The sequence below is a fragment of the Mustela putorius genome, unplaced genomic scaffold, assembly GCF_011764305.1.
Source record: "Mustela putorius furo isolate JIRA1106 unplaced genomic scaffold, ASM1176430v1.1 tig00003983_pilon_pilon_pilon, whole genome shotgun sequence".
Classification (NCBI taxonomy): domain Eukaryota; kingdom Metazoa; phylum Chordata; class Mammalia; order Carnivora; family Mustelidae; genus Mustela; species Mustela putorius.
Window position 1 is genome coordinate 17,776,847 of NW_025422123.1, and position 26,904 is coordinate 17,803,750.

Consider the following 26,904-nt stretch of genomic DNA (forward strand, 5'->3'; position numbering starts at 1 on the left):
GAGAGAGAAATCACAAGTAGTTGGAGAGGCAGGCAGAGAGAGAGAGAGAGGGAAGCAGGCTCCCTGCTGAGCAGAGAGCCTGATGCGGGACTCGATCCCAGGACCCTGAGATCATGATCTGAGCCGAAGGCAGCGGCTTAACCCACTGAGCCACCCAGGCGCCCCTCCTGCAGGTTTTTTGTAGACACCTTTATCAGGTTGAGAAAATGCCTTCTATTCCTAGTTTGAAATAAGCTTTCATCATGAATAGATATTGTATTTTATCAAATGTTTTTTCTGCATCAAAGGATAAAATCACCTGGTTTCTCTTACTTTTATCATTGATACAGTGAAATATATTAATGTGTTTTTGAATATTCAACCAGTCTGTATTCCCAGAATAAACCCAGCTTGGTCATGGTGTATTATTTTCCTTATATATTACTTTCTGACTTTGATTTGCTAATACTGAGGATTTCCACATTTGTATGCATGAAGGGTATTGGTCTGTATTTTTCTTTTCTGGTAAAGGCTCTTATCTGGTTTTGGTATCAGATTAATGCAAGTCTTATAAAATGAATTGGAATGTGTTATCTCTTCTTTTATTTTCTGTAAGGTATTCTCCAGTATTGCCATTATTTCTTATTTAAAGATTTGGTAGAAATATCAGTGAAACCATTTGAGCATGAAAGATTCTTATTCAGAGATTTTTAGACAAGAAATTCAAGGTTATTAATTATTTTGGATATCTTTTTGGATATTTAGGTTATCTACTTCATTTGGAGTAAGTTTTCATAGTCTGTAGATTTGGAAGAATTCATTCACTAGTCTGTGTTTTTGGAGGAACTGGTCCAATTTGCATTGAGTTATCTGTAGTTTTCTCTTACTATGCTTTATAATATAATTTGATTAATAAATATAGTACAATACAATGGAGTCTAAAGCTACATTCTGTCTTTCATTCATGATGATGCTATTTTGAAATTTTTCTTTTTTCTGTGTCACTCTTGTTAGAGATTTATCAATTTTACTGACCTTTTCAATGAACCAATTTTTGCTTTCATTGATTTTTCTCTATTGGTTTTTAATTATATTGTCTTCTGCTATCTTCTGCTATCTTTATTATTTATTTCTTTCTATTTGGCTTGGATTTATTCCTTTTGTCTTTTTCTAATTTCTTAGGATGAAAGTTTAGATTGCTGATTTGAAACATTTTCCAATTCTTTTTTAAAATTGAAGTATAATTAATATACAGTGTTATATTGGTTTCAAGTATACAATATAATGATTCAACAATCCTATACATTACTAAAGTTCATCATGATAAGTGTATTCTCAATTTACTTTGTCTATTTCTCCCATTACTCCACCCAACTCCCCTCTGGGAACCACCAGTATTTCTCTGTATTTAAGAGTCTGGTTTTTGCTTGTTTGTTTGTTTTCCTTCTTAAATTCCACATATGAGTGAAATCACATGGTAGTTGTCTTTCCCTGACTTATTTCACTTAGCCTTATGCCCTCTAGGTCCATCCATATTGTTGTAAATAACAAAATATTATTCTTTTTATGGCTGAATAGTATTCCTTAATAGGAGTATACCACATCTTTATCCCACTTATCTATTGGTGAACACTTGGGTTTTTTTCTGTATCTTAGCTATTAGAAATAATGCTACAATAAACATAGGACTGCATATATATTTTCAAATTTTTGTTTTAATTTTCTTTAGGTAAATACCCAAAGCAATCTACAGATACAATGCAATTTCTACCAAAATACAAACACCATTTTCACAAAACAAGAACAAATACACCTAAACTTTGTAGGGAACACAAAAGACCCTGAATAGCCAAAGCCATCTTGAAAAACAATAACAAAACTAGAAGTGTCACAGTCCCAGATTTCAAGATATAATATAGAACAGTATGTTAGTGGCATAAAAATACTCACATAGATCAACAGAATGGAATAGAAAACACAGAAATAAACCCATACTTACATGGTCAATTCATCTACAGCAAAGGAGGCAAGAATATTCAATTGGGAAAAGGCAAATCTCTTCAGTAAATAGTGCTGGGAAGGCTGGAGAGCTACATACAAAATGAAACTGATCACTTTCTTATAGCATACACATAAAAAATTCTCAAAATGGGTTAACAACCTAAATGTAAGACTTGAAACCATAAAACTAGAAGGGAAATTTTTTTATTCTAATGTAAGCATCTAACTCTATAAATTTCCCTGTAAGCATTGCCTTAGCTGTATATTAGAAATTTCAGTACATTTCATATTCAATTTCAGTAAGTTCAAAATATTTCATAGTTTTCTTTGAAACTTCCTTCTTTGGCCTCTGGATTATTTAGAAGTATGTTGTTTAATGTCCAAGTGTTTGGAGATTTTCCTCTTATTTTTATATTATTTATTTCTAAGTTAATTCTATTGTGATCAGAGATCACGCTTTGACTTCAGTTTGTTCAGTTATATTTTATGGATATGAATATGAATTTAAATACAAATATGAAGATGTATACTTGGAAAAGTACTGCTGCTGCTGTTGTATTTGATGTTCTATGAATGTCAGTTGATGGCATTATTCAGTTCTAGATTCTGTCTAATTTTGAAGGTCTGTTGTTAGATACATACACAGCATTAGCATTAATATTAGTATTGTTATATCTTCTTGATGAATTAACCCTTTATCAATAAATAATGTCTCTTTTCTCCCCGTGTAATTTTATTTGCTTTGAAAACCAGTTTGTCAGAAGTTAAGACAGCAATTTCAGCTTTCTTTTGATTAGTGTTTGCACTATATATCTTTTCACATCCTTCTTTGCTGTGAGCATATCATTATATTTAAATAAATTTGCTCTAGACAGCATATAGTGTTGTCAGTCTTTGTTCACTTTTTTCCAATATCTATCTGTCTGTTGAGATTAGATCATTTTTATTGATCTGTCTTCAATTTCACTAACTCTTCTGCTCTCTATTCTGTTGTAGAACCTTTTGAGTGTGTTTTGCTCTAGTTACTGCATTTTTCAGTTCTAAATTTTAATTTGTTTTTTAATCTCTATTTTTTGTTGACATTTATAATTATAATATTTAATTCATGTGTTTCCACTTGCTCATTTGTATATTTTATGAGTTGTTTTAAAGTCTCTGTCAGCTAATGCCAACATTTGTATCATCTCTTTGTTGGTGCCTATTGATTATGTTTTCCCATGGTTGGTTCTGGTTGGTTCTTTGTAGGCTGAGTGATTTTTTTTATTGTAGCCTGGACATTTTGAATATTATGTGATGAGACTCTGAGTATTGTATTAACCTAATGGAGAATGTTGATTTAATTTCAACAGCAACTGACCTGGTTAGCTTTAGACTACAGGTTCCAATCTGAGTGCAGGGGCTACTATCAAAGCTTTTGAAGTACTGTTCAGAGTAGTCCCATATATATGATAGTCTTGGACCTGAGCCAAGTTCTGTTCATTAATACAATTGTCAGAGTCTCTGTTATGTTAATTAGTATCAGATCCATCATGCACAGTTGGGAGAGAGCCCTTGAGTTCACAAGGAACTTTTCTAACTCTTCCCCATTTCCCATATCCCAGTACTTTCCATTTCCTGGGGTCTCCCTTTTATTTTTGGTCCTCTGGCCAGAAACTGCCCACTTCCATGATTGTGCTATGTCTGGTGCCAGTCTTCAGGAGGACACACAGAGAAAAACCTCACAAGGTGACTATCATTTGTTGAATGATATAATAATTATACCAAGAAGGATCATGTTACAGGACTTATTAAATGTAACACTCATTCCTCCATTCCCCATAAGGCATTAATAGAATAGACTTAAGATCCTAAATTGACGTGAGACATCTACCCACATGCAGAATTTATAAATGAAATGTATCATAACAAGTTTCATGACTCTGGGGCTCCTCTACTAGAAACCCCTTGCTCACAAGAAAATGAAAGGATAAGGATAGATGTGTGAGTACTTTTCTTCAGAGAAAGCTATTGCCATTTCATGAGGCCAAATTTAGGAAGTGATGGGACTGCAGACTATGAAAATGACTTTTGTCAAACCACTTGGAGAACTTGAAATAACCTGCCTTTCAGTGGAATGTGAAGGATTGGTGCCTGATTCGTGCCTAGGAGAGCTAACGTGGCATATGTCAACACTAGAATTGGCTTGCATTTGCAAAGTTTGAGCATGTATGCCTTCGTAATTCCTATGTACCAGATGCTGGCCACATGGGAGAAAGAGCCATCTTGGAGCTTTTTAGTTCTATTCTTCTAAGAGTGAATACATTTTAATAAGCAGAGTCTGCATAGTGTGAATTTATGGAAAATCAGGTATTGAAAAGGGAGTAGGGAGTCACAGGGAATGTATTGCCTATGGGATTGGAAATGTAGTATAGAGGTTTTCCAAAACAGAGAATGCTGAGGATCCAAAGAATATCTCCTGGACATAATTTTTAAAAAATTAATTAAATGAACAACAACAACAAAATGAATATCTACTTGTTAAGGATTGTGAAAGATTTGAGATTTTACCCTTTTATAAGCTAGTTTCATGAATGATGGTAGAACAAGACTACCAGGTCAGAAACCAATGACTTTATTACTCACATCAGTAGCAATACTCGGAGTATCAGAATTTTCTTGTGCTAGTTTCCCAAGCCCCAGTTTCTACAGGGATTTGCAAACAGGGTCAGATGAAAATCCATGAGCAGTAGGTTGCATTACAGCAGAGGAATGCTGAGCTAAGGAAATCTAAATCTTTTATATTGGAAAGCAAATATACCCATCAGTTTCTTTGGAGGGAAACACTGCTCCTGTTTTTGTTTTTGGTTTTTTTTTTTTTTTTTTAGCATGTCAATAATGTAAACACTTTTGAAAAGATAGTCTGGAACAAAGTCAGTCAATTCCTCTGCTCATGAGAAGCTCAGAAACAGAAGAGACCCACCAAGGCTTACCTTCCAATACCACAAAATCATCTTTAAAAATCTCCCCAATGAGAGTGGCCCTGGAAGAGTACAAGTCAACCTCCAGTTTGTTTTCTCAAGGGGAGGTGGGTGGGTGGGGGGATAAAATAGATAAAGGGGATTAGAAGATTATCTTAATGAGCATTGAGAACTGTATAGAATTGTTGGATCATTATATCCTACATCTGAAACTAATATAACACTGTATGTTAATTATACTTCAATTTTAAAAAAGGCAAAATCCGGGGGCACCTGGATGGCTCCGTGGGTTAGGCCTCTGCCTTCAGCTCGGGTCATGGTCCCAGGGTCCTGGGATCAAGTCCTGCATTGAGCTCTCTGATCGATGGGGAGCCTGCTTCCCCCCACCACCTCTGTTTGTCTCTCTGCCTACTTGTGATTTCTCTCTCTGTCAGATAAAGAAATAAAATCTTTAAAAAAAAAATAAAGGCAAAATCCTTAAACAGGGAAGAAAAAAGTAAACTTCCAGTGGTATCTCTTGCCTGGCCAACAGGTACTTTCTTGTCCTTACTTATCACTTTGGCCTCAGCAGCTCTTAAGAGAAGGAAGGGGAGTGAGCAGAGTAAGAAAGCAGAAGCCATCCACAGCGATTTTCTCAAAGGCAAACTGTCCATCAGTGCAAACTGTTTGGAGGTGGGAAAGAGTTACTTTTCAATGAAGTTGAAATGTTGATTGGTAGCTTGAATGGGATGCTTTCTTTTTCAGAATAAAAGCTGTGTTTCTATACCATAAAACGAACACAGAACTATGTAATACTTGTGGAAGAACGGAAAAATCATGGGGTCTGCTGATTTTTCATCCAGTGGCAGGGGAAAGGTATTCTTCACCCAGAACAGTTAAAAGGATGATAAAAGATAAACATGAGTTGCTCTTTGGTTGTTACATATTCCAAGCTATTCCATTTATTGATTACAATAATAGTAATGGTTACCATATTTTGAATGTTAACAACCTTAAGCCACATTCTTATTCTTTTTACATAGGTTAACTGATTTCAACTTATAACAATGCAAATGGTAGTTGTTACAATTACTCCCATTTAACAGAAGAGAACAGTAAGGCATAGAGAAGTTAAGCAACTTACCCAAGGTTGCAGAGCTGGTAAGTGATGAAGATTGAAACCACAATAGTTGACTCTGGAACCTCCCTTTCTTTTTTTTTTTTTTAATTTTTTATTTTTTATAAACATATATTTTTATCCCCAGGGGTACAGGTCTGTGAATCACCAGGTTTACACACTTCACAGCACTCACCAAAGCACATACCCTCCCCAATGTCCATAATTCCACCCCCTTCTCCCAAACCCCCTCCCCCCAGCAACCCTCAGTTTGTTTTGTGAGATTAAGAGTCACTTATGGTTTGTCTCCCTCCCAATCCCATCTTGTTTCATTTATTCTTCTCCTACCCACTTAAGCCCCCATGTTGCATCACCACTTCCTCATATCAGGGAGATCATATGATAGTTGTCTTTCTCTGCTTGACTTATTTCGCTAAGCATGATACGCTCTAGTTCCATCCATGTTGTCGCAAATGGCAAGATTTCATTTCTTTTGATGGCTGCATAGTATTCCATTGTGTATATATACCACATCTTCTTGATCCATTCATCTGTTGATGGACATCTAGGCTCTTTCCATAGTTTGGCTATTGTGGACATTGCTGCTATAAACATTCGGGTGCACGTGCCCCTTCAGATCACTACGTTTGTATCTTTAAAATGGTGCTGGGAAAATTGGACAGCCACATGCAGAAAAATGAAATTGGACCATTTCCTTACACCACACACAAAAATGGAACCTCCCTTTCTAACCACTAAGCTGGTTTATAGCACCTGCCTGTGTTAAGGTAAGGACAGGTGTAAAGGACCAATTGAAGAAGATAGGGAGGGAGAGAAGTTGCTTTAAGGTTGAAATCTTTATAAAATTTCAAGAGCAGCCTAATGGTTTTTGAAAGCCACCACTAAAACTGTGTGAGTGAGTAAGTAGAAGGCTTACTAATCAGGAACTTTTAAATTGTTTTTGTTTCTTCGAAGAATTTAATGATTTAATCTATTAAATCTGATTTCTTATCTTCAATACAAATGTATTAGATGGGAAGAATTCTTAAGTTCCTCACAATTCTTTAAGTCCATTACCTTGTGACTCTATCATGGCAAATCAAGATGCCTATAAATTCAAACTTAGTAGACAAAAGGAGAGAAATGTACTTAGAATTATTTACAGTAGAAACAAATACAGAAATATAGAAATAGAGAAAGTATACAGCCACATAAATAGATGGTATATATGTTTCATTTTGTGGAGCAAGGAAGTTGGCATAGTTTCAAGAAAGTGTAAAACATACTTTAGTTGAGATCTGATCTTGTCCCAAATGGGTATCATCTTGTAAAAATATTTAGATAATACAATTTTCTTCCTGGAGTAAATTTTGGATCATGTCATGTAAAAGTGTGCCCCACAGACCAAAAGGATGACTCAGGGTTCTGCACCTTGAAGAAGCCACACCTGTGGTCTGACTTTCTGGGTGGGATAGCATGGTTCATCTCCATGAAGCCACTTAGAAGAGCTAGCCTTGAGAATGACTTGACTTCCCTTTAGCCAAAGCACTGGTATCTTGGGAGTTTCCTAGTTTTAAAGTCAGAAGACCAAAATGTATTCAAAATTCACTAGTTCTAATATGTCTTATGTTAGAGAAATCACTTTACATTTCTAAGCTTCAGTATTCTCAAGAGAAAACAATAATTAGAGCAATACAATCCTCACATTGTATAACTTAGAATTGATAAAAGTCTATTTATTGAATGGGTTTTGTGTTCAGAGTGGATCAGTTTAATAAAAGTCATTATTAGAATTATTTCTCTTTATGGACTATAAAGTGGTAATGCACACTTTAAGAATATACTTTTTTAAGGCTGTTTTTGTGACACATTATATTTAATAAAAATTCTTGTATTCAGAAGAAAATATAAACTATCTGGTGTCCTGGAAAGGCAGCAAAGCAAATCTCAAGTGACATAATTTTGTTCTGAGATGTATACTACCTTTACTTAAATCTACTACTTTGATCAGCTGAAAAGTAGGAATCAAACTATCTTATTAATATATTTTCCTCATTGGAAAATGTTTGTATCACTACAAGCTCTAATTATTATTTCTATTATTATTAATACAAAAGGTTTTTTTTTCCAAGAGAACTATATACTTGTCAATTATCTTTTACCTTGCATATTCTGTTTCAAGAAATGTAATAAGTTTACTGTATTCATATAAACATTTAGAAAGAGTAACAAGAAAAAAAATTCATAGAGGCAATATAATTATCACCAGCAGCTGTAACCTGTTGCATTCAATGTTGGAACTACGAGATAGCTGCTTTAACCAAATGTTCAAGCATTTAAAAGGTTTCTTTTATCTTTTCTTGGGATTCAAAAGCAAATTACAGAGGAAAAGCCCTATGTATGATACAAATGTGTTCTCTACCAACAGAAAAAGTCTTAACCTATCTTCAATTAGCTTTGACATTTTTGAATTATGAGTCCCCTCACCTCTCAAAAAATTAATTTCATCTCTGAGAGATAAAGAGAAGTCAAGTATTTCAAACCACAGACTTTCCTTTTCTTTATTATATATCCTTTTAAAGAAGATATCATTGCAGGTTGTCTTAGTGTACAATGATTGGAATAAATTGGCATGGTGTTTCATAAGAGAATGATCTCATCTTAAATCGATGTGATCAGATGCTTGGATGGCTCAGTTGGTTAGGTAACTGCCTTTGGCTTTGGTTGTGATCCTGAAGTCCTTGGATTCAGTCTGGCATTGGGTTCCATCCTCACCAGGGAGTGTGCTTCTCCTTTTGACCCTCCCTGTCTCATGCGCTCTCTCTCTCTCTCTCAAATAAATAAATAAATAAAATCTTAAACAACAACAACAACATGATCAATAAAAAAATTCAGCTTTGGGCTGATTATATGTTTTGTTTGAAAACCATAATTTATTTGAAAATCCTTATTTAAAATAAGTTGCCACAATTCATTTAGATGGTTTGATCGATACACACGTACACAATTCACGTTGTCCTTCTTAACAGCTATTATTTTGTGAAGGGAAGGATTCATCTGATGAATGGGAAATCAAGTATCTCTTTCATTTCTTGACTTGCAATATGTTGTGTCTATTCCCTTAAGTATATCCTTGTAAATAAGCTTACTTATGGCATATGAATGGTAAACTAGTAAAACTTCTTACCAAAGATTCTTCTTAGTATGAATGATGCTCTACTTCCTTTAATATGAGAATTTTCCTCATTCACATGATGGGAAAAGAGTAAAAGCAGAAAGAAGCTTGAAAATGAAGTGTAAGAAGAGAAAAGTATGAGAGATAAAAATAATTAAGGCTTCTACAGACCATTCTTTTACAGATTCTGCAAACAACATGCAGAAAATGGTAAGAGATCTTGTCTTCCTCTGTTTTCATTGAAGCAAATTGTGATTTCTTTTTCTGGCAGTCATCGGATTCGGAAGCCTTAATGATTTGTTCTACAGATTTTGAAAATTGATTATTTCCCTTTTTAGTTCCCTGTAATTTTTGCTGAGGGTGTGGTAATGGAAGTATTTTGTCTGGTGACCTGCCCCCCCCCGCCACCCCCGCTTCTTTAAAATAAAGTTTATTGCCTTTTCTATCCCTAGCAATGGAGAAAAACATATATTATTGAATTTATTTTTTAAAAAAGAAACCTCAAATGTTGTGTGTTCAAACGTTTCTCCCCTAACATAGAGGCTTGGGAAGAATTTAGTGCTAAATAAATGCAGCCTCAAACCAGGCAAGATAAAACATAAATCATTGCATTAAAACCTCTAACAAGTCTATCTGCTTTTTGAAATGACTGGAAGATGAAAGCGAGGAGTCTCATTTAAGAAGGCCCAGCGGATCAGTTCTGCATTTATATAGCTGTTATCAAAAGCAATTCATTTGGAGATCAAATAGACTGACAGATAGGACAAGCAGGGGATCACCACTGCCTTCAGGCAGCCCAAAGCCAGGACGGCTCCCCAGCACCATCACTAATATTGAGTCTAGTCAATGCTCCTGTTTATTACCCTTCCGTCCTTTGCCAGCTGCTCAGTACTGCACACTTCTTCCGTTCCTTCCTAGTCAGGCAGCTGTAGGGAGCAGAGTAGCAAGCATGATGTTTCCCTACTGGGTCTGGTGGAAACACCTCTGCAATGAGCAGACTGAGGTCACCCTAATTTTGGAAAAGGGTGAGGACAGTTAGGAGGAATAATAACAAAAAATAAGAGGGGCTTACCAAGGGGCCTTGGGTGCCATGACCCCTTCCCAGCCGCAGATTATGCTCTGTCCTCTCCAGCTGATTGTGGGGCAAGAGGGAAGCATGTCAGTATAAAGCAACTTTGCACGGGAAGGCATTTTCAAGGATAGCATGGGAGCGACTATTTATCACCTAGGAAGTTGGGGTCTCTAGTCTTCTTGTAAAGAAAACTTACTGGTTTTTTCTTTTTTAAACCTCATTTGAAGAAGGCAACATATTAATTGTTGAAAGTCTGGATAAAACAGGAGAAAAGAAAAAGGAAAGAAAAAAAATTTTCAGTGATAACGCCTATTAACACATACATGCACATATATGGGGCATAAATGTACATGCACAAATTTATGTGAGATTATACTCTGCATGCTGTATATTTGACTTTAATATTAAAATAAATATTTTATGCAATTATTTGGGGACATGGTTTTTATGATTCAAAATCTTTAATTAGGTGGATATATGAATCTTGATTTAATTACATCTCTTTTGTCAATAGTTTAGGGAATTTATTGTTGTTTGGGCATTTGAGTATAGTATACATTTTGTCTATTTTGTCTAATAGTCAATAGACTATTTAGTTAAATTTTTGTTTTTTAATTGCTCATACAAAATATATGTACATTTTAAAGTCTTTTGATAATGATCAAATTGCCCTCTATGAAGTTTCCACCAACTGATAGCCATACCAAGAATACATGAGTATGGCCATCAGACTGTATTTTTACAAACATTAAAAAGTGCTCCCATATACTGAGTTTTATCATTTCTTTAAATGTTTGCCAAATGGATGGGTGAAATGTGGCATCACTTTTTTGTAATTTGCATTATTATTGAAATGAATGTTTTCACAGGATTATTTGCTTGTATTATTTTCTATTGGAAGTAGTATGTTTGCCAGTTTTGAGGAGAGTTAGCCCTGGTTATTTTCTCCTAAGGAATTTTAAAAGCCTTTTAATTATTACAATTTGTTTTATGTGTTACATATTATTTTATCTGGTGACCAGAGCTTTGAGGTAGCATTAAATTAAAAATCTAAGAAGGAGGTAATAATGAAAAAGATACATTATTGACTTTCAGCCAGTGTATCTCTACCAATGTTTTTTAAAGCATCATGTGATTATATAAAACATAGGTTTTATTTTTTTTTTTTTAAGATTTATTTTTCGGCTACCCACTTAAGCCCCCATGTTGCATCACCATGGGATTGGGAGGGAGACAAACCATAAGTGACTCTTAATCTTACAAAACAAACTGAGGGTTGCTGGTGGGAGGGGGGTTGGGAGAAGGAGGGGTTATGGACATTGGGGAGGGTATGTGCTTTGGTGAGTGCTGATTCACAGACCTGTACCCCTGGGGATAAAAATACATGTTTATAAAAAATAAAAAATTTAAAAAAAGATTTACTTATCAGCTTTAGAGAGAGAGAGAGTGCCCTTGGGGATGGTGTAGGCAGGGAGATGGGCAAAGGGAGAGGGAGAGAGAATCTTAAGCCGATTCCATGCAGAGCACAGAACCTTCTGCTGGCTTGATCTCAATGGCCCTGAAATCACGACCTGAGATCATGACCTGAGCTGAAACTAAGAGTCCTATGCTAAACCAACTGTGCTACCCAGGCACCCCTAAAGCTTAAGTTTTAAAACCATATTTACATATAGTTTATATATAAAGTACTTGGGTTTTTGTTGTTGTTGTTTTGTTTTGTTTTGTTTTTACTTTCTGTAAAGTATTTGTTTTTACTTACAATATGTAAGAACAGAGCAAAAGAGAAAAAAATATTGGAAGCTCCATCCTAAATTCATTTTACACTTAAAACTCCAACCATTTAAATACAGAATAGTAAAAAAACAACAACAACAACAAAACACATTAAGCCAGCTAATGCCATTAAAGTGAACCCAGAATAATTTTCCTTCTAAATAGGGCTTAAGTTATCAATCAATCAACAAATATTTAATCGACTGAGCCACCCAGGCACCCCTCAATCAACAAATATTTACTGAGCACCTACTCTACTTCTGATTGCCTAGGAGAATCATTTATTTAGAATATATGAATAAATATATGAATAATAAATAAATAAATATAGAATAATAAATAATAAATAAATATAGAATAAATATAGTATAAATAAAGTATATATAGTATAAAGAATAAATAAATATAGAATAAATATATGATTTAGAATCATATATTTTAAAATGTTTATTTATTAATATGTTAAAAGCACAGATCTTGCCGTCAGTCTGATTTAAGAAAATAAATTTTTCCTATACTCCTTCATTCAACATTTGCATTCACTCTTGTTATTGAGTCACAGTGTTAGGACAGTGACTCCTGCTATATTAAGAGTGGTAGAGAATTCAGTGATACAGGATACATGGTCCTTGCTGTTGGGGGAAATAGACATTCTATAAAATGCCACCCGTCACTCATCACCTAGGCATGGGTTTGTATTGTAACGAGGGCAGCATAGACCGTCTCAGGAAAGGAAGAGCTTACTGGGGCATGAGAGACCAGAATTAGACTCTGTCTGGGCTCTGAAAAACATATAGAACATGAATTGTGAAAGGAATGGAAGGGAAATTACATTTATGAAGAAAAAGACAAGTATTCTTTCCTGTAATTTTTTGAGCTTCAAAATATAATCCCTTTGCTCGAAGATCCAATAGGCTCAGTGACTTTCGTCTTTGTATCTAGGTCACTTTCTTTAAGCTTCTGTACCTCTAGCCCAGTAGCACTGAGAGGGGACCTTGGAAACAAGAGGACAAAAGGGCTCACTCTATGACCTCTCCATTCTCCCTACCACATGGACTATAAAGGTGTATAGAGAGGTAGTTACCATAATGAAGGACTCCATCCTCAATTCCCAAATTATACCCTCAGCTGAATGTAGGATTGTCATTACTATAGTTTTTCCTTCCTACAGAGCCAACCTCACACATAAGCATAAACAACCAGTGAAGATATTATTTGTGGTAGGCTGAGTGGTGTCCACTCCAAAGCTATCCCCACCCTAATCTCTGGGACTTATAAATGTTACCTTATATAGGAAAAGGGACTTGCATGAATGATTAGGTTAAGGATCTTGAAATGAGAAGATTACTCAGGACTACCCAGGTGGTCCCTAAATGTGATCACAGGGTTCCATAGAGAGACAGGAGATCAGAAAAACCCTATGAGATGTGAATCTAGAAGTTGGAGTGACGTTGAAGAAGTTGGTAGATGCTGGAGAGATGCTTTAAGACACAGAATGGAGCATGATCCAAGCAATACAAGGAGCAACCAGGACCTGAAAAAGGCAAGGAAACGGATTCTCCCCTAGAAACTCCAGAAGGAACCATCTTGACTACTTTTTTTTTTTTTTTTAAGATTTTATTTATTTATTTGACAGAGAGAGATCACAAGTAGGCAGAGAGGCAGGCAGAGAGAGAGAGGGAAGCAGGCTTCCCACTGAGCAGAGAGTCAGATGCCGGGCTTGATCCCAGGACCCCGAGACCATGACCTGAGCCAAAGGCAGAGGCTCAACCCACTGAGCCACCCAGGTGCCCCGATTACATTTTGATTATAGCCCAGCAAATCAGATACCAGACTTCTGACTTTTACAACTTTACTAGAATGAATTTGGGTTGTATTAAAGCCCAAGTTTGTGGTAATAGCAGCAATAGGACACAAGTACATTACTTAAGGTAACTCTCCTAAAATAGCCTTCTCCAGTAATTAGAATTCCAACTTAGAAATATTCTTTTAGGCCATGCTTGAGAAATCTGTAAAAATAAAAATACTCCTAGCAGATATGATATATTTAAACATCACAGCATTTTGGGGAAATACAGTGTCAATTATTCTGTGAAACTATCTAGAAATTCTGGAAGAAACAGGTCACTGAGTAGACTAAGTTTGATGGGAAGGATGTAGAAAGGTAAGTCTAGAGCTTGAAACACACCTGGGATGAGCTTTTCTCAGCACTGAAGATTTGGAGACTGAAAATGGAAGTAATAAAATAGGACAAATGTCAGGGCACACCCAGAACACACATGTTAATAACTCCACAGTTTTGCCTCAACTTAGTACTGCTTTCATGCTCTTTACACATATAATTTATACCCATTTCTAAAATAAAATACTTTTTTCAATAATTAGTGTACAAAAATACTAAAAAGGAAGAACAGTTAAAAATTAAATGTGTTTAATTAAGCATCCAAGGACTGTGGATTCTAAATGCAATAATTCAAGTTGAAATGTCTACATTACCATATAAACTTTCTTCTTGTGCACAAGGGAGCATGGCATTATTACTATTTTTTAAAATACTAATGTAACACCTACTATATCAGGGGCCAGACCTCTGCTAGGTGAGAAATGTTATAGCCCCTTTGGGAAGTGAATGCCTTGTTCAGCCCAACACTTGATTTACATTTTTGGATCTTGAATACATTAATGAATCTAAACTGTGTTCTATATTATAAGCAGAGACATTTTTTTTAATGCAATATTGGTTGTTCTAGCAATCCTAAGTATCTGAAAAGCAGACTCAAACTCTGTATATGGACCGCAGCTGTATCAGGAGGCATGTTTTTTAAGCTTAACCACAGTCAGGGAAAGTAGAGTCTAGGAATGCCGCTTTTCAGATACCCGCAGTAATGCTTGAGCTGCAACCCTACATATTTTGGAAGTCTGAACACTTATCTACCAAGTTTGAGAACACCAAGTTCATTTCCGGACACAGCTACAAGTTTATTTAGCTCAAGACCATTTTACAAAAATATAGTTGATGATACTAATAACTTATTACGGTAGAAGAAATTAATGTTTTTCATCAATTATGATGGTAATATATTAGGGTGACCAATTCATCCTACTTTGCCTGGGACTTTCTGGGGTGTCCTGGTCTCAGAACTGACAATCTCATATCCTGGAAAACCCCCTCAGACTTTGGCAAATCAGGACAAGTGTTTATACAGGGGGTAAATACCTGACAAAATGTCATTTCAACAACGGTTTACTCACTTAAAATAAGCCAATCAAAAAGAAAGTACACTAAATAATCTTCTTTTCTTTTGACACAGAGCAGTAATTATAATTTTTATTTAAATTTTTTTTCAGTGGAATATGCAGACATAGAATGTGTTTCAAGTAGCGGCAGTGTTTTCAATGTTCATTATTGGCTCAAATTTTACTTGGTCTTATTTTTACTTCAGTGAGCAATCAAGGAGCAATCAAAATGTGCTTTTTTCGTTTTGAAGTTAATCACACTTTTCAGGTTCCAAATCAAGGTTTTTCTCTGTACACAGTCAGATACCACCTGTCAAAACCTCAGACAAGCTGGTAATTGTCCACATATTCACACCCAGAATGAAACATCTATATTTCTAATACTATTTCAAGGCTGTGTATCCGATTTAAGATCTTTATTATCTCTGAGACAGGACAGCATGTAGATGAATGCGCTGATAGTCCAAGCTTTCCAAGAATGTCTCCATTTATTCTGTGGCTATGCGTCCTTGCACAGGCACCAGACATGACACAGCTAAATGCAATTCTGTCTTCCCAATTCTCTTCTCCTTCCCATTTGCTCCCCAATTCTCTCTTTTCTCTTTTCTGTTCCCTCTTTCAAATGTTCATTTGAAGATATACTTTTTCCTGGGATTAAAATAGGGTTTGCATTTAAAATTTTCATTCACCAAACAGAAAAATATTTTACTACAAGGGAATGGTATTAAGGAGAAATGATTTTCCGTGTGCCCCGAGGCCTGGCATAGACAGGATTTGATTTGCTATGTTCAGCTGGAATCTGGATTGATACGCAGAGATGAGAGGGGGTGTTTAATAAAATTTACATTTCATTTTCTCACTTGACACCGGTCTCCTGTCACTCAGGGAACTGACGGGAGTGCCGCAAATAACCTTCGTGAGAATCTAGTTGGGGAAGCAGACTGGGAAATGAGAAGACAGAAGGAGAGAGAGGAAAGAAAAATCTGGATTGTTTTTGCCTTGTGCTTCCAGTGATGGGAGCAAATCCACCATGGCTTGAGGACCTGAGAGCTGGCAGCTTTTACACAGAGGGAGCGTGTGTGCCAGTGGTCGACCTTGGAAAGCCACTTGGGGACTGATGGGATGCAGCTGCCCACGGCAGGCCACCATGATGTTGGACAGGAGTTTCTGGACCAAAGGAGGAGTTTAAGTTCTGGAAAACTGAAAGTGATTGATGTCAACTAATAAGGAGATCAGGAGATACCCGAGCAAAGACAAGAGAGGAGGACTAAACTCTCCTTTTATTCCATGAAACCCTGGTGTCTTTATCAGTTTTCTATTGCCGGGTGACAAATTACCACACATGTAGTCACTTAAAACAATAATCACAATAAATATTATTCAGTCTTAGAAAAGAGGCAAATCCTGCCATCTGTGACAATGCGGATGGACCTGGGGAATATTATCCCAGTGAAAATAAGCCAGACCTGGAAAGATGACAAATGTATGGTCTCACTTATATGTGGAATCTAAAATAGTCATCCTCACAGAAGCAAAGCAGAGCATCGTGATGGCCAGAAGCTAGGGGAAAGGGAAATAGGGAGATGATGATCAAAGTGTACAAAGTTTCAGTTCTGGAAAATAAGTTCTGAAGATCTATTTATTCAGCATAGTGCCTATAGCTAAAAGTACGGTATTGTATACTTAGACTTTTCTAAGAGATGAGGTCTTACATTACATGTTCTTACCAAAAATAATAAAATAATAATAAGGTGTGAAGAAACCTTGGGAGATGATGTATATTTTTATGGCCTCTATAGTGGTGATAGTTTCACAGGTGAATACTTATTCCCAGACTCATGGTGTTGTATACGTGAAATGTGCATACAGCCTTTTAAATGTCAATTGCATATCAATAAAACAGTTGCGAATAAAATACAGTACCTATTTATAAGCTCTCAGCTCTGTAGGTCAAAAGACAGGGACACTCAACTGAATTTTCTTCTTAAGGTCTCACAAGGCCAAAACCAAGATGTTAGCAAGGCCAAACTTTTATCTAGAGGCTTTGGGAAAGAATCAGCTTTCAAGCTCATTCAGGCTATCAGCGGAATTCATTTCTTGGTGGTCATAGGACTTGGTCTCTATTTCTATACCAGCTTATCTGTGGGCCACACTGGTAGCTCTCAGAGGCTACTTGGATACTTTGCCAGGTGTTCTGCTCCATTTTCAAAGCAGCAATGACACAGACTCCTTCTCGTGTTTGAAATATCTCTGACTTCCTCTTCTACCACCAGCCAGAGAAAACTGTCTTTTTAGAAAGGGTGCACACATATATTTCCCTATTTTATTATTTTTTATTATTTTTAAAATATTTTATTTCTTTATCTGAGAGAACATGAAAGTGATCACAGAGGGAGAGGGATCACAGAGGGAGAGGGAGATACAGACTCACCGCTGAGCAGAGAGGCAGATGTGGGCTTGGTCCCAGGACTCTGTGATCATGACCTGTGCTGAAGGCAGATGCTTAACTGACTGAGCCACTTAGGCACCCCTATGTTTTAAGATTTTAATTATGTATTTGTCAGAGAGAGAGAGAGAGAGAGAGCACAAGCGGGGAGAGAGGCAGGCAGAGGGAGGAGCAGTGTCCTTGATGAACAAGGAGCCCAATACAGAACTCGATCCCAGGATCCTGGCATCATCACCTGAGCCAAAGGCAGATGCTTAACAAACTGAGCCACCTGGGTGTCCAAATTTCCCTATTTTAAGGCCAAGTGATTAGTAAGCCCTATCAAAACTGCAGTATCACTTTTGCCACTTACTTTAATCATGGGTGTGATACCAGATGACTGAGATAATGGAGGCTATTTTAAACTCTGCCTATCATATTGTCATATGTGTGATCCATGGTGCAAGCCCAGGGTAGACAGAATGGTTGCTGAGGTGAGCTGGTGGTTTCTGAGAAGTCTGGAGATCCAGAAGGCAAGGCATCAAGCCAAAAGATATTTATAAATGTCTTAATCTGTGTTCTTCTTAAGGAAAAAAAACAAAACAAAACATTGAAGTTACAATTACTTGGTACCGATCTGAAAGATAATATCAATGCTAGTTTGGAACATTTCTCAGCATTAATTCCTAGTGGTTATTCTTCCACTAGATTTGATGTGACAAGCAAAGGAGGATTCTGAACAGCCTTTGGATATGCTGGCGGAGGGCTCAGGGCTGTTTGGACAGAAAGTTCAGTCTTGAACACTCAATGAATGGTCTAGCAAAGGTGGGCATGGTGTGTGGTAATCACAACATCTTGGACTCATGGACTCTCTAACTATGGAGGAAGGCATCTGGGGATGAGGGGAGGCCAAAATGGAGCTCTCTAGAGCCTAGAGCCTGGGTAAACTCTTCTTTACTGAGTCTATAGGCAGTTTTGGCGGGGTGCCATATTTCTTTGATCCAAACTTTATTTGATAGGTGAGGAAATAAGAATATCTAAAGGTCATTTACTCCATGATATCCTATTATATTTATTTAATTAGACTAGTAAAGTGGCATTTAAACATGCCTCAAAAATCTCAACAGAGTAGGATGCTGAAATAATTGTAATATTTACTGATTTTTTTTTTCTAGGCAATATTTTTCCCCCTAATGCCTCATCTCTTCATATATGGTGGGTATCCTTCCATCTAGCCCAATTTAAGTTGAAATCACTTCTACCGTCTTTTTAATATAATTTCACATGTTTAAAATGGTTATTAATTATTCATTCAGGCTTTTGTTTCCTGTGTTCAACAGCATTAATTCATTCTTTGAACAATCCATGATCTGGAGATAAGTAACTCTTCCAGTCCAATTTATATATTTCCCCTTACCTGGAATGTAAGGGGAAATATATAAAAAAATTATTTAAATCCTATTTATTTTCTGAAGTCTCACTTAAATTTTCCTTCCCTTTAAAGCTTTTCTTCCCTTATTTCAAAAATCATTATCCTCTCTTTTCAGTGATTATTCCCAGTATACAAAAAGACTTATATATGGAGAGAATTTTCAAAGTGTTTAAAATAATTGTAGAAAAAAGATCTTATGGTTTTCCAATCATTCCTAAATAGGAACAAAACTCAGACTGGTTTCTGACATCTCTCCTAAAACACTAAAGTCAGAAAACACCGGAATGATGTTTTCCCAGTTTTGTAAAGTTTGTGGTTCAAATACTTTATACACAGCCAAGTTGTCTTATGTGTCTGCAAATCATTTTCTTTCTTTTTTTAAAAAAAGATTTTATTTATTTATTTGACAGAGAAATGTCACAAGTAGGCAGAGAGGCAGGCAGAGAGAGAGAAGGGGGGGAAGCAGGCTCCCTGCCGAGCAGAGAGCCTGATGTGGGACTCGATCCCAGGACTCTGAGATCATGACCTGAGCCGAAGGCAGAGGCTTAACCCACTGAGCCACCCAGGCACTCTTCTTCTTTCTTTCTTTCTTTTTTTTTTTAATATTTTAATTTATTTATTTGACAGACAGAGATCACAAGTAGGCAGAGAGGCAGGCAGAGAGAGAGAGAGGAGGAAGCTGGCTCCCTGGTGAGCAGAGAGCCCAACTCGGGGCTTGATCCCAGGAACCTGGGATCATGACCTGAGCCGAAGGCAGAGACTTAACCCACTAAGCCATCTGGGCACCCCTGAAAACCATTTTCTAAGACAAATGGGCTTGGAAAGTTACATCCCACTTATCCGTGTATCAGTTCTCAATCCTATAATTCAAAAGACTGGGAAGTCTCAACTGGATTTTCTTCTTAGGGGAATCACAAGATTTGGAATCAGAAGCCCAGCTTTGAGCCTTCATTGCACTGCTTACTGAAAAGGTGTCCTCAGTGATGTAAGAGGGAATCAAGGAGAGGAACTATTACAAAAGCCAAGAGAGGAAAGTGATTAAGAAAGAGGAAGAGAAAGGTTGGGTTAAATGCTCCTGATATGTCACAAAAGATGTGAATTGTTCTTTAGAACTGGCAATATGAAGATCACTGGGTTTGCCCCAGGAGCAGTCCCTGTTCTATAGATGGGTCAGAAAGCATCCTGGAACGCCTGGTAGAATGAATGAAAACTAAGAAAGTAATGGAATGTGTGAACAAAACTCTTTTAAACAACGTTGCTGGAATAGGAGTAAAAAAAGTAAGAAAGAGAACTGAAGGGGCCTATAGAATCAAAGAATGTTTTTTCTTTTCCTTTCCTCCCCCACCCTGCCATTTTTTTTTTTTTTTTTAAACTAGAAGCCACTTAACCATGTTGAATAGCCATGGGAATAATCCAGTAGATGGGGAGAGATGGATGTTGTTGAAATAGAGCTGATAATGGAGGCAGTGACATCTTTAGGAACAGAATGATGACATGTGGAAAAGAATTCTAAAAAGAAAACTTGGTATTACTAGACTTGTAGTCCACGTTTATAGCACCTCTAGTTGTATAAAGTATAGAAAAACATACAAGATTTTTTATTCATTCCCAAATTTAAGAAAATTTTAGAGCATCTTATTTCTCAGGCCACATCTATGATTTGCAAATTAAAGCCCACAATCTTTTTACTTAAGATTCTATCACAAAACATTGAGTCTCTGGAATCTGCCTAATAAGGGTGCTGTGATAGCTGCTACCAAGAGTCACCTCTTTGTGTTCAGGTCTTAATACCATGTGGTGTGGATTTACAATAAATGCTATGGAGCTGGGCTGGAAGAAGTGCACAGTATGGCACTGATCTGAGAGGGATAGAGGCATACTACTCAATGGGCATTGTGTTGGGTCTGCTCATGACTTAGGGTGAGCATCTGTTTCTACAATGTTTCCTCCATAAGAGTGATGGAAAGGTTGCTCTTTTATATTTGAATCTTACTGAGAAATGCTGAGTCCATAACCATCTTCAGGTCTTCCTTCTAGGCCACTTATACAGATGGGACCTTAGGTGGCATGCCCTGTATGACATTCCAGGGATACAGTGGTAGAAATGCAGATTTGTGAGCACCCTAGTCTTTGTCCACAAGAAACATTTCTTTCTTCAGTTGAAGACTTTCCCATCTTTCCCTTTCATTCCTCTTTGGCCCCTCTTTCTGACCCAATCATCATCTCCACCATCTTGTCCTCCTCCTGTATATATAAGTCTTCCATTAAGAGCTAAATGCATTTTCCATAAGCGAGTCCTACTCTTGGAAGAGAAATAAAGAGATTGCTAACCACCAGTCAACCATAAGTTGCAGAAAATGTTCTTTAAATTTTATATTAATAGTAAAATGTCTTATAAAAACAATGAAATACAAAAAAGATACAAAATCTGAAGTGCAAACCTGCTTCATTCCCTAAAGATAACTATTATTTTCAAAAATTATACACCATCGCTCCATAATTTATCAATATTTAAGTAAACTAGAGGAAAAGAGTAATATACACATTGCTTTGCAATTTTCTTTTTTTTTTTTTTTAGCCTAATAGTATATCTTGTATAATTTTCTACATCAGTCATTCTACTGGATGGATGCACTGTTACATGAGGACATTTTAGAAAGAATCAGATATAGTCCAGACAAATTTCTAATTTTGCCATGGACTACTGCAAGAGTTTGACAATTGACGGCAATTTCTTCATCTATAAAGTGTATAGAAGTGGCCATTTCTCATATTTTTCAAAAGGAAATTGACTCTTTTTCCCCTTGTTAAAGCTACTAACTTTGAAATAAAATAGGTAGGGATAATAATAAATGAATCATTATTTTGAGACTGAAATAAGAAAAGAGAAACAATTCTTCAAAACACAGTAAATTCTAGCAAGACCTCCAAATGCATTAAGTCAATCTTCTGTCTCAAAAGATACCAGATTGATGGGCAGAAAATACTCTCTTCTTGAGTTGTTCCAAGCACAGAGAATGCTGGTCTTTTTTCAAGTATAAAAATAACAAATGTTAGAAGAATATTTGTAAACATACAAATCTCAATATTCTACCACTGAAGTGTCATTTAACTTTGTAAAAATGATTTGTCCCTTTTAAAAGATTACATTCAGGAAATGTGATCTGTTTCTCAAATATATCTGCAATTAGTCACGGTGCTATCATGTAGGTTGAAATCAACTGTTCTGCACTCAGTAGTAGAGTAATTCCTTCTGTTTATAGCTCTTTCAAAATTGACACTGAATATATTATAAATTCTGGAAACAAAATATGGAATACATGCATGAATTTTAAATGACAGAATTAATTAAAATCCTTTACTGTTATTGAATGTACAATTTTATAGAGGCTTGGTTGAATAATATTTGCATGTGATTTACATTCAATTTTCCCCATACTCATCTTTGCATAGAGTTTGCATACATTTCAAAGTATAGTAATTTCATACATTTGGATTTTAGACTGCTGGATGGAAGAGAGCTCTTCACTAAGTAATCCTGGAAAGGTTTGAGCCTCTCGGTTCTCAGTAGCCTCAATGGGAAACAATATGGGCAAATCTACTGTGGGACACAACCCTGGTTAGATTGGATCATCCATCACTCTGACTGAGGGAGACTCAAAGTTCTGTCAAAGTCTGGTACCTTCTCTGAACAGAATCCCTCAAACTTGAGAGATTGTGGGAACTACCCTAGTTCTCTGCACCCTTACTTCTTGATTTTACCATCCATAAATATTTATAAATATTTTTGAACTCTTAAGAATTTTAGTTTGTTTAGTATCTATTCATTCATGTATAGAAAATCAGAAATGAGAAGCAAGAAGAGTTTCTTTGAAATAACAGAAGAACATGACACTTTTTAATTATTTATTTTAATAAAGAGTAAGCTCTGTCACTGCCGGGAAATATCTTCTGGGCCACCTGTGTTAATGGTCTGAATAAGTTTAAGGGTGGCTGATAGTGGTGCTTTATCTACCAGCTCATCTCCAGACATAAATGAACTAAGAGCTACTGTCTTGGCTTATAGTATTTGCCCAGTTCTCCCATTTTCTGAGAAGAAAAAGAGGACTGTCTTAATTATGGATTAGAGGATTCTGACTAGACTCTGAAATTCTATACCACATATTAGAGCCCTGCAAGTTATTCTGGCTATTTCTGGCTGCTCTTAAGGTCCAAAGAGTCCATTTTGGCCTCCAGGATCCCAAGTTGATTAATTATGGGTCAAACTTGCCTTCCAGAAAGATCTGTCTTGTGGCACATGGAAAATTTGTAAGAAGCTAGTAAAGGTTAAAGGAGTAGGAATAGCAGCTGATAAATGGTTGGGTGGAGTAAGATGGAACATGAAGTCTGGGTTGACCTCTAGATGTTCAATCAGAGTGCAGTGATGTCATGTGTTATGTTAGGGCAAGCATGAGGAAAAGTCGGTTTTAAGGCTATGTTAGCTTCACAGTGGCCATAGGATAACCTAGTGGCATAACCCACTGGGATATCCTAGTGTGATAACTTCAGTAGGCAGCTAATTCTATGATGTAGAGCTCAGGAAAGAAATCTGGGCTGGAATTTGTGGTGGTAAAAGAAGTCACCAGAGTGAGAGGGAGAATGTATAGACAAATCCACAGCAGTAGTGCTAAGATTGCCATCACTTCCTAATTCTTGAAAGCCTTAACTTCTGAAATGCTGTTGTACAAATACATTACAGATCTCTGATGACTCAATGTATATACTAAGGATTGTAAATAAAATAAATTCATAAACCAGGAAACTAGAAAAAAAGAGATAAAGGACAGGTTATAGTGGGGACTAATTAAACTAGAAAAGGCATAATCTGCCCAAACCAAGTTATTTTTTTCTTTATTATATTTTTAAATACTGTTAGTGCCCAAATAGAACACACACACACACACACACACACACACACACACACACACACAAAAGGATTCAGGGAGCCAGTTTGACCTCCAGAGTAAATTTCTATAGGCCAGATTGCCCGTCAATGCCCCCCCCTTTTTTTAAGATTTTATTTATTTACTTGACAGAGAGAGAGACCACAAGTAGGCAGAGAGGCAGGCAGAGAGAGGAAGGGAAGCAGGCTCCCTGCTGAGCAGAGAGCCCGATGCAGGGCTCAATCCCAGGACCCTGGGATCATGACCTGAGCCGAAGGCAGAAGCCTTAACCCACTGAGCCACCCAGGCACCCTGCCATCAATGCCCTTCTTAAACACAGATAGCCTGGACTGAAATTTCTTGGAGAACATTAATTTTGATACTTAATCATTATCTTCCTCAGAATCCAATACTGTGTCACAGAGAAAGTTGCCTCACTCCTTTCAAGGCGGCTTTAAGGTTTGAGATGTCCATAATACATCTAAAGAGTGGACAAAAGACTTAGAATGTTCCCAAAAACTCTTGGTAGAGCAAGACATACTTTCCCATTGATACCTTGAGCCATGATGACTTCCTGCCTGTACCTACTATGGGACTAGTTCCAGAGCATCATTATTTAAAATTCTGCAAAGGAAGCATTTGTTTCTTTTCTCTGTTCTAATTCAAAATAGGACAGCCTCTGAATCTCTCAGAGATTGGTAAGTCCTGATTTATATTTAGGGAAAACTGAGAACAAGTTGTTTCTGGAGATTCTCCTCGCCTCTACCATCTTTGTTTTACTCCCTTGGAGTGTAAGTCCTTTTGGATTCAGAGCCAAGGACACAATCAGGCTGCTTAAAGTGTCCAGTTTGAACACTAATGAGCACTCTTCAGATGTTTGAATTAAGCGAAACTGCCTTTAGCATCCTTACCCAACTCAATACCAGTTGACCCTTTACTCTGGTCTTCATTAGAACCCCTCGCACACAGACTGGAGAGGTACATTCAATATAATCTCTTCCCTCCTTCACTAGACAGGTGTACACATTATCTTCTCCAAAAATCAGTGCTCTGAAAAATGAGTTCACTAATAATCTGCTTCGGCCCTTGGTTATCTCTAGTTTCCCCAAATAGTTTTCTTCTAGTCTTAAATTCAACCCAGCTATTAACAGGAAGAACTGTTTAAAAAAAAATGTAACTTTGGTCCATGGACAACTGCTTTCTCCAAACTTAACTGTTTTTATATCTTTGTCCTTAATGCAAGTCTCAGCAAAGCCCATGAGCACATCAATTTTCATGTGTCTATCACAGCTGTTCCTGAATAGTTTCCAGGTGTACAGAATGAGGACAGAATTCCTAGGTAGCACCACAAGAGGCTTTCTTCTCTTGAGAAAGCCCCAAGTGGCCTCTTTCCTGGCTCAATGGGGTCTGGCCCTGCATCTGCTCCCTTTCTTGTCTGAGATCTGGGCAAAGCAGCAATCTCTGATCTTGACCTGCCATTTGGTATCTGACCAGCTGCTCTTGGGCCTCCTTCCAGGTCCCAGTCTCTTGAAGGTACACCTGCTGAGCAGGAGAGCCCGGATCACAGGTGTGACCCTGGGATGTGACACCAGTAATACTGGGAGCAGGTGCAACCACCTCTTCTCGGCGGCCACCCTCCTTTTGGGCAGCGCGACGGCCCACCTTCCTTCGGGACACTCCATTCAGGGACTGGTGGGGAAGCTGGTTCAGCCTGTCCACAATCACCTTCATCTTTATCTCTGTGGGAGAAAAGAAGTTAGGGAAGAAATGGATTTAGTTCTCAAATCAGTTAAGGTTAAGAACCCTCACTTGACATACTTCGCATTCCAGAAACGATACTGTCAATTAAAGATTGAGTTGTATCAGTTTATTGATCTACAAATGCATTTAGAAATATATTTTTAACAAAAAAAGCCACTGTATCCCATGCCCAAAGTATAATTAATATTAATTATCTAATAAAGATTTGATAGGGGCACCTGAGTGGCTCAGTCAGTTGAGCATCCAACTCTTGACCTCAGCTCAGGCCTTGATTTTAGGGTTTTGAGTTCAAGCCCTGCATTAGGCTTCATTAATAAACAAAGAAACAAACAAATAAATACAAAAACTTGATAATATAATTTCCCCCAAAGAACACCTTTTATGATATGGATAAGTCAACAAGAATTTCTCCTTGTAAGCACAATGGCTTAAATACAAAAACCACACTACAGTCAGATCTTACCAAGCAGGCCAACTCACATTTGTATTGAGAAATTTGAGCTCTAGTGGTGCCTGGGTGACTCAGTTGGTTAAGGATCTGCCTTTAGCTCCGGTTATGATCTCAGGGTCCTGGGGTTGAGCCCCACGTTGGGATCCCTGCTCAATGACGTCTACTCCCTGCCTCCCCCTAATCTCTCTCTCTCTCTCAAATAAATAAATTAATAAAATCTTAAAAAAAAAAAAAGAAATTTGAGCTCTAAAAGCCAGTCTTAACACTATGGTTTTTATGACAAACTCACAATTTGATTATCTTTGATTTTATGACATGAATTTAAACATATGTAGAGATAACATAAACATATCAATAAACATGTATCCATATGAGTGTATACATATCGGGTTGTGTAATAGTGGAAGGAGAGAAAGAGCACTAGACTGGAGTAAAAAAATGTTCCCTTTCCTTGCTAGCTGGCTCTGTGACTTTCATCCTTCCTGTCTCTTAGCCTCTCTGGACTTCAGTTGTATAATTTCATATTACTCTCAAGTACTACTTTGCAATTTACTAAAATGTATTTCACTTTAGCAGTCTTATTTTAATTACAGTTTTCTTCCCTTGACATTTCATTTATATTT

General features: G+C 36.9%; 1 protein-coding gene across 2 annotated transcripts in view; it reads right to left on the reverse strand.

Annotated features, from left to right (window-relative positions):
* Positions 1-24,313: 24,313 nt before the first annotated feature.
* PKHD1 (PKHD1 ciliary IPT domain containing fibrocystin/polyductin) overlaps positions 24,314-26,904 on the reverse strand; it is a 471,024-nt gene continuing 468,433 nt past the window's right edge. For both annotated transcript variants that reach the window (XM_045071248.1, XM_045071247.1), the window contains exon 68: positions 24,314-25,808. In XM_045071248.1, coding sequence (XP_044927183.1) covers positions 25,405-25,808 — 404 coding nt within the window. In that variant the 3' untranslated portion in view covers positions 24,314-25,404. The remainder of the gene's footprint in view (positions 25,809-26,904) is intronic.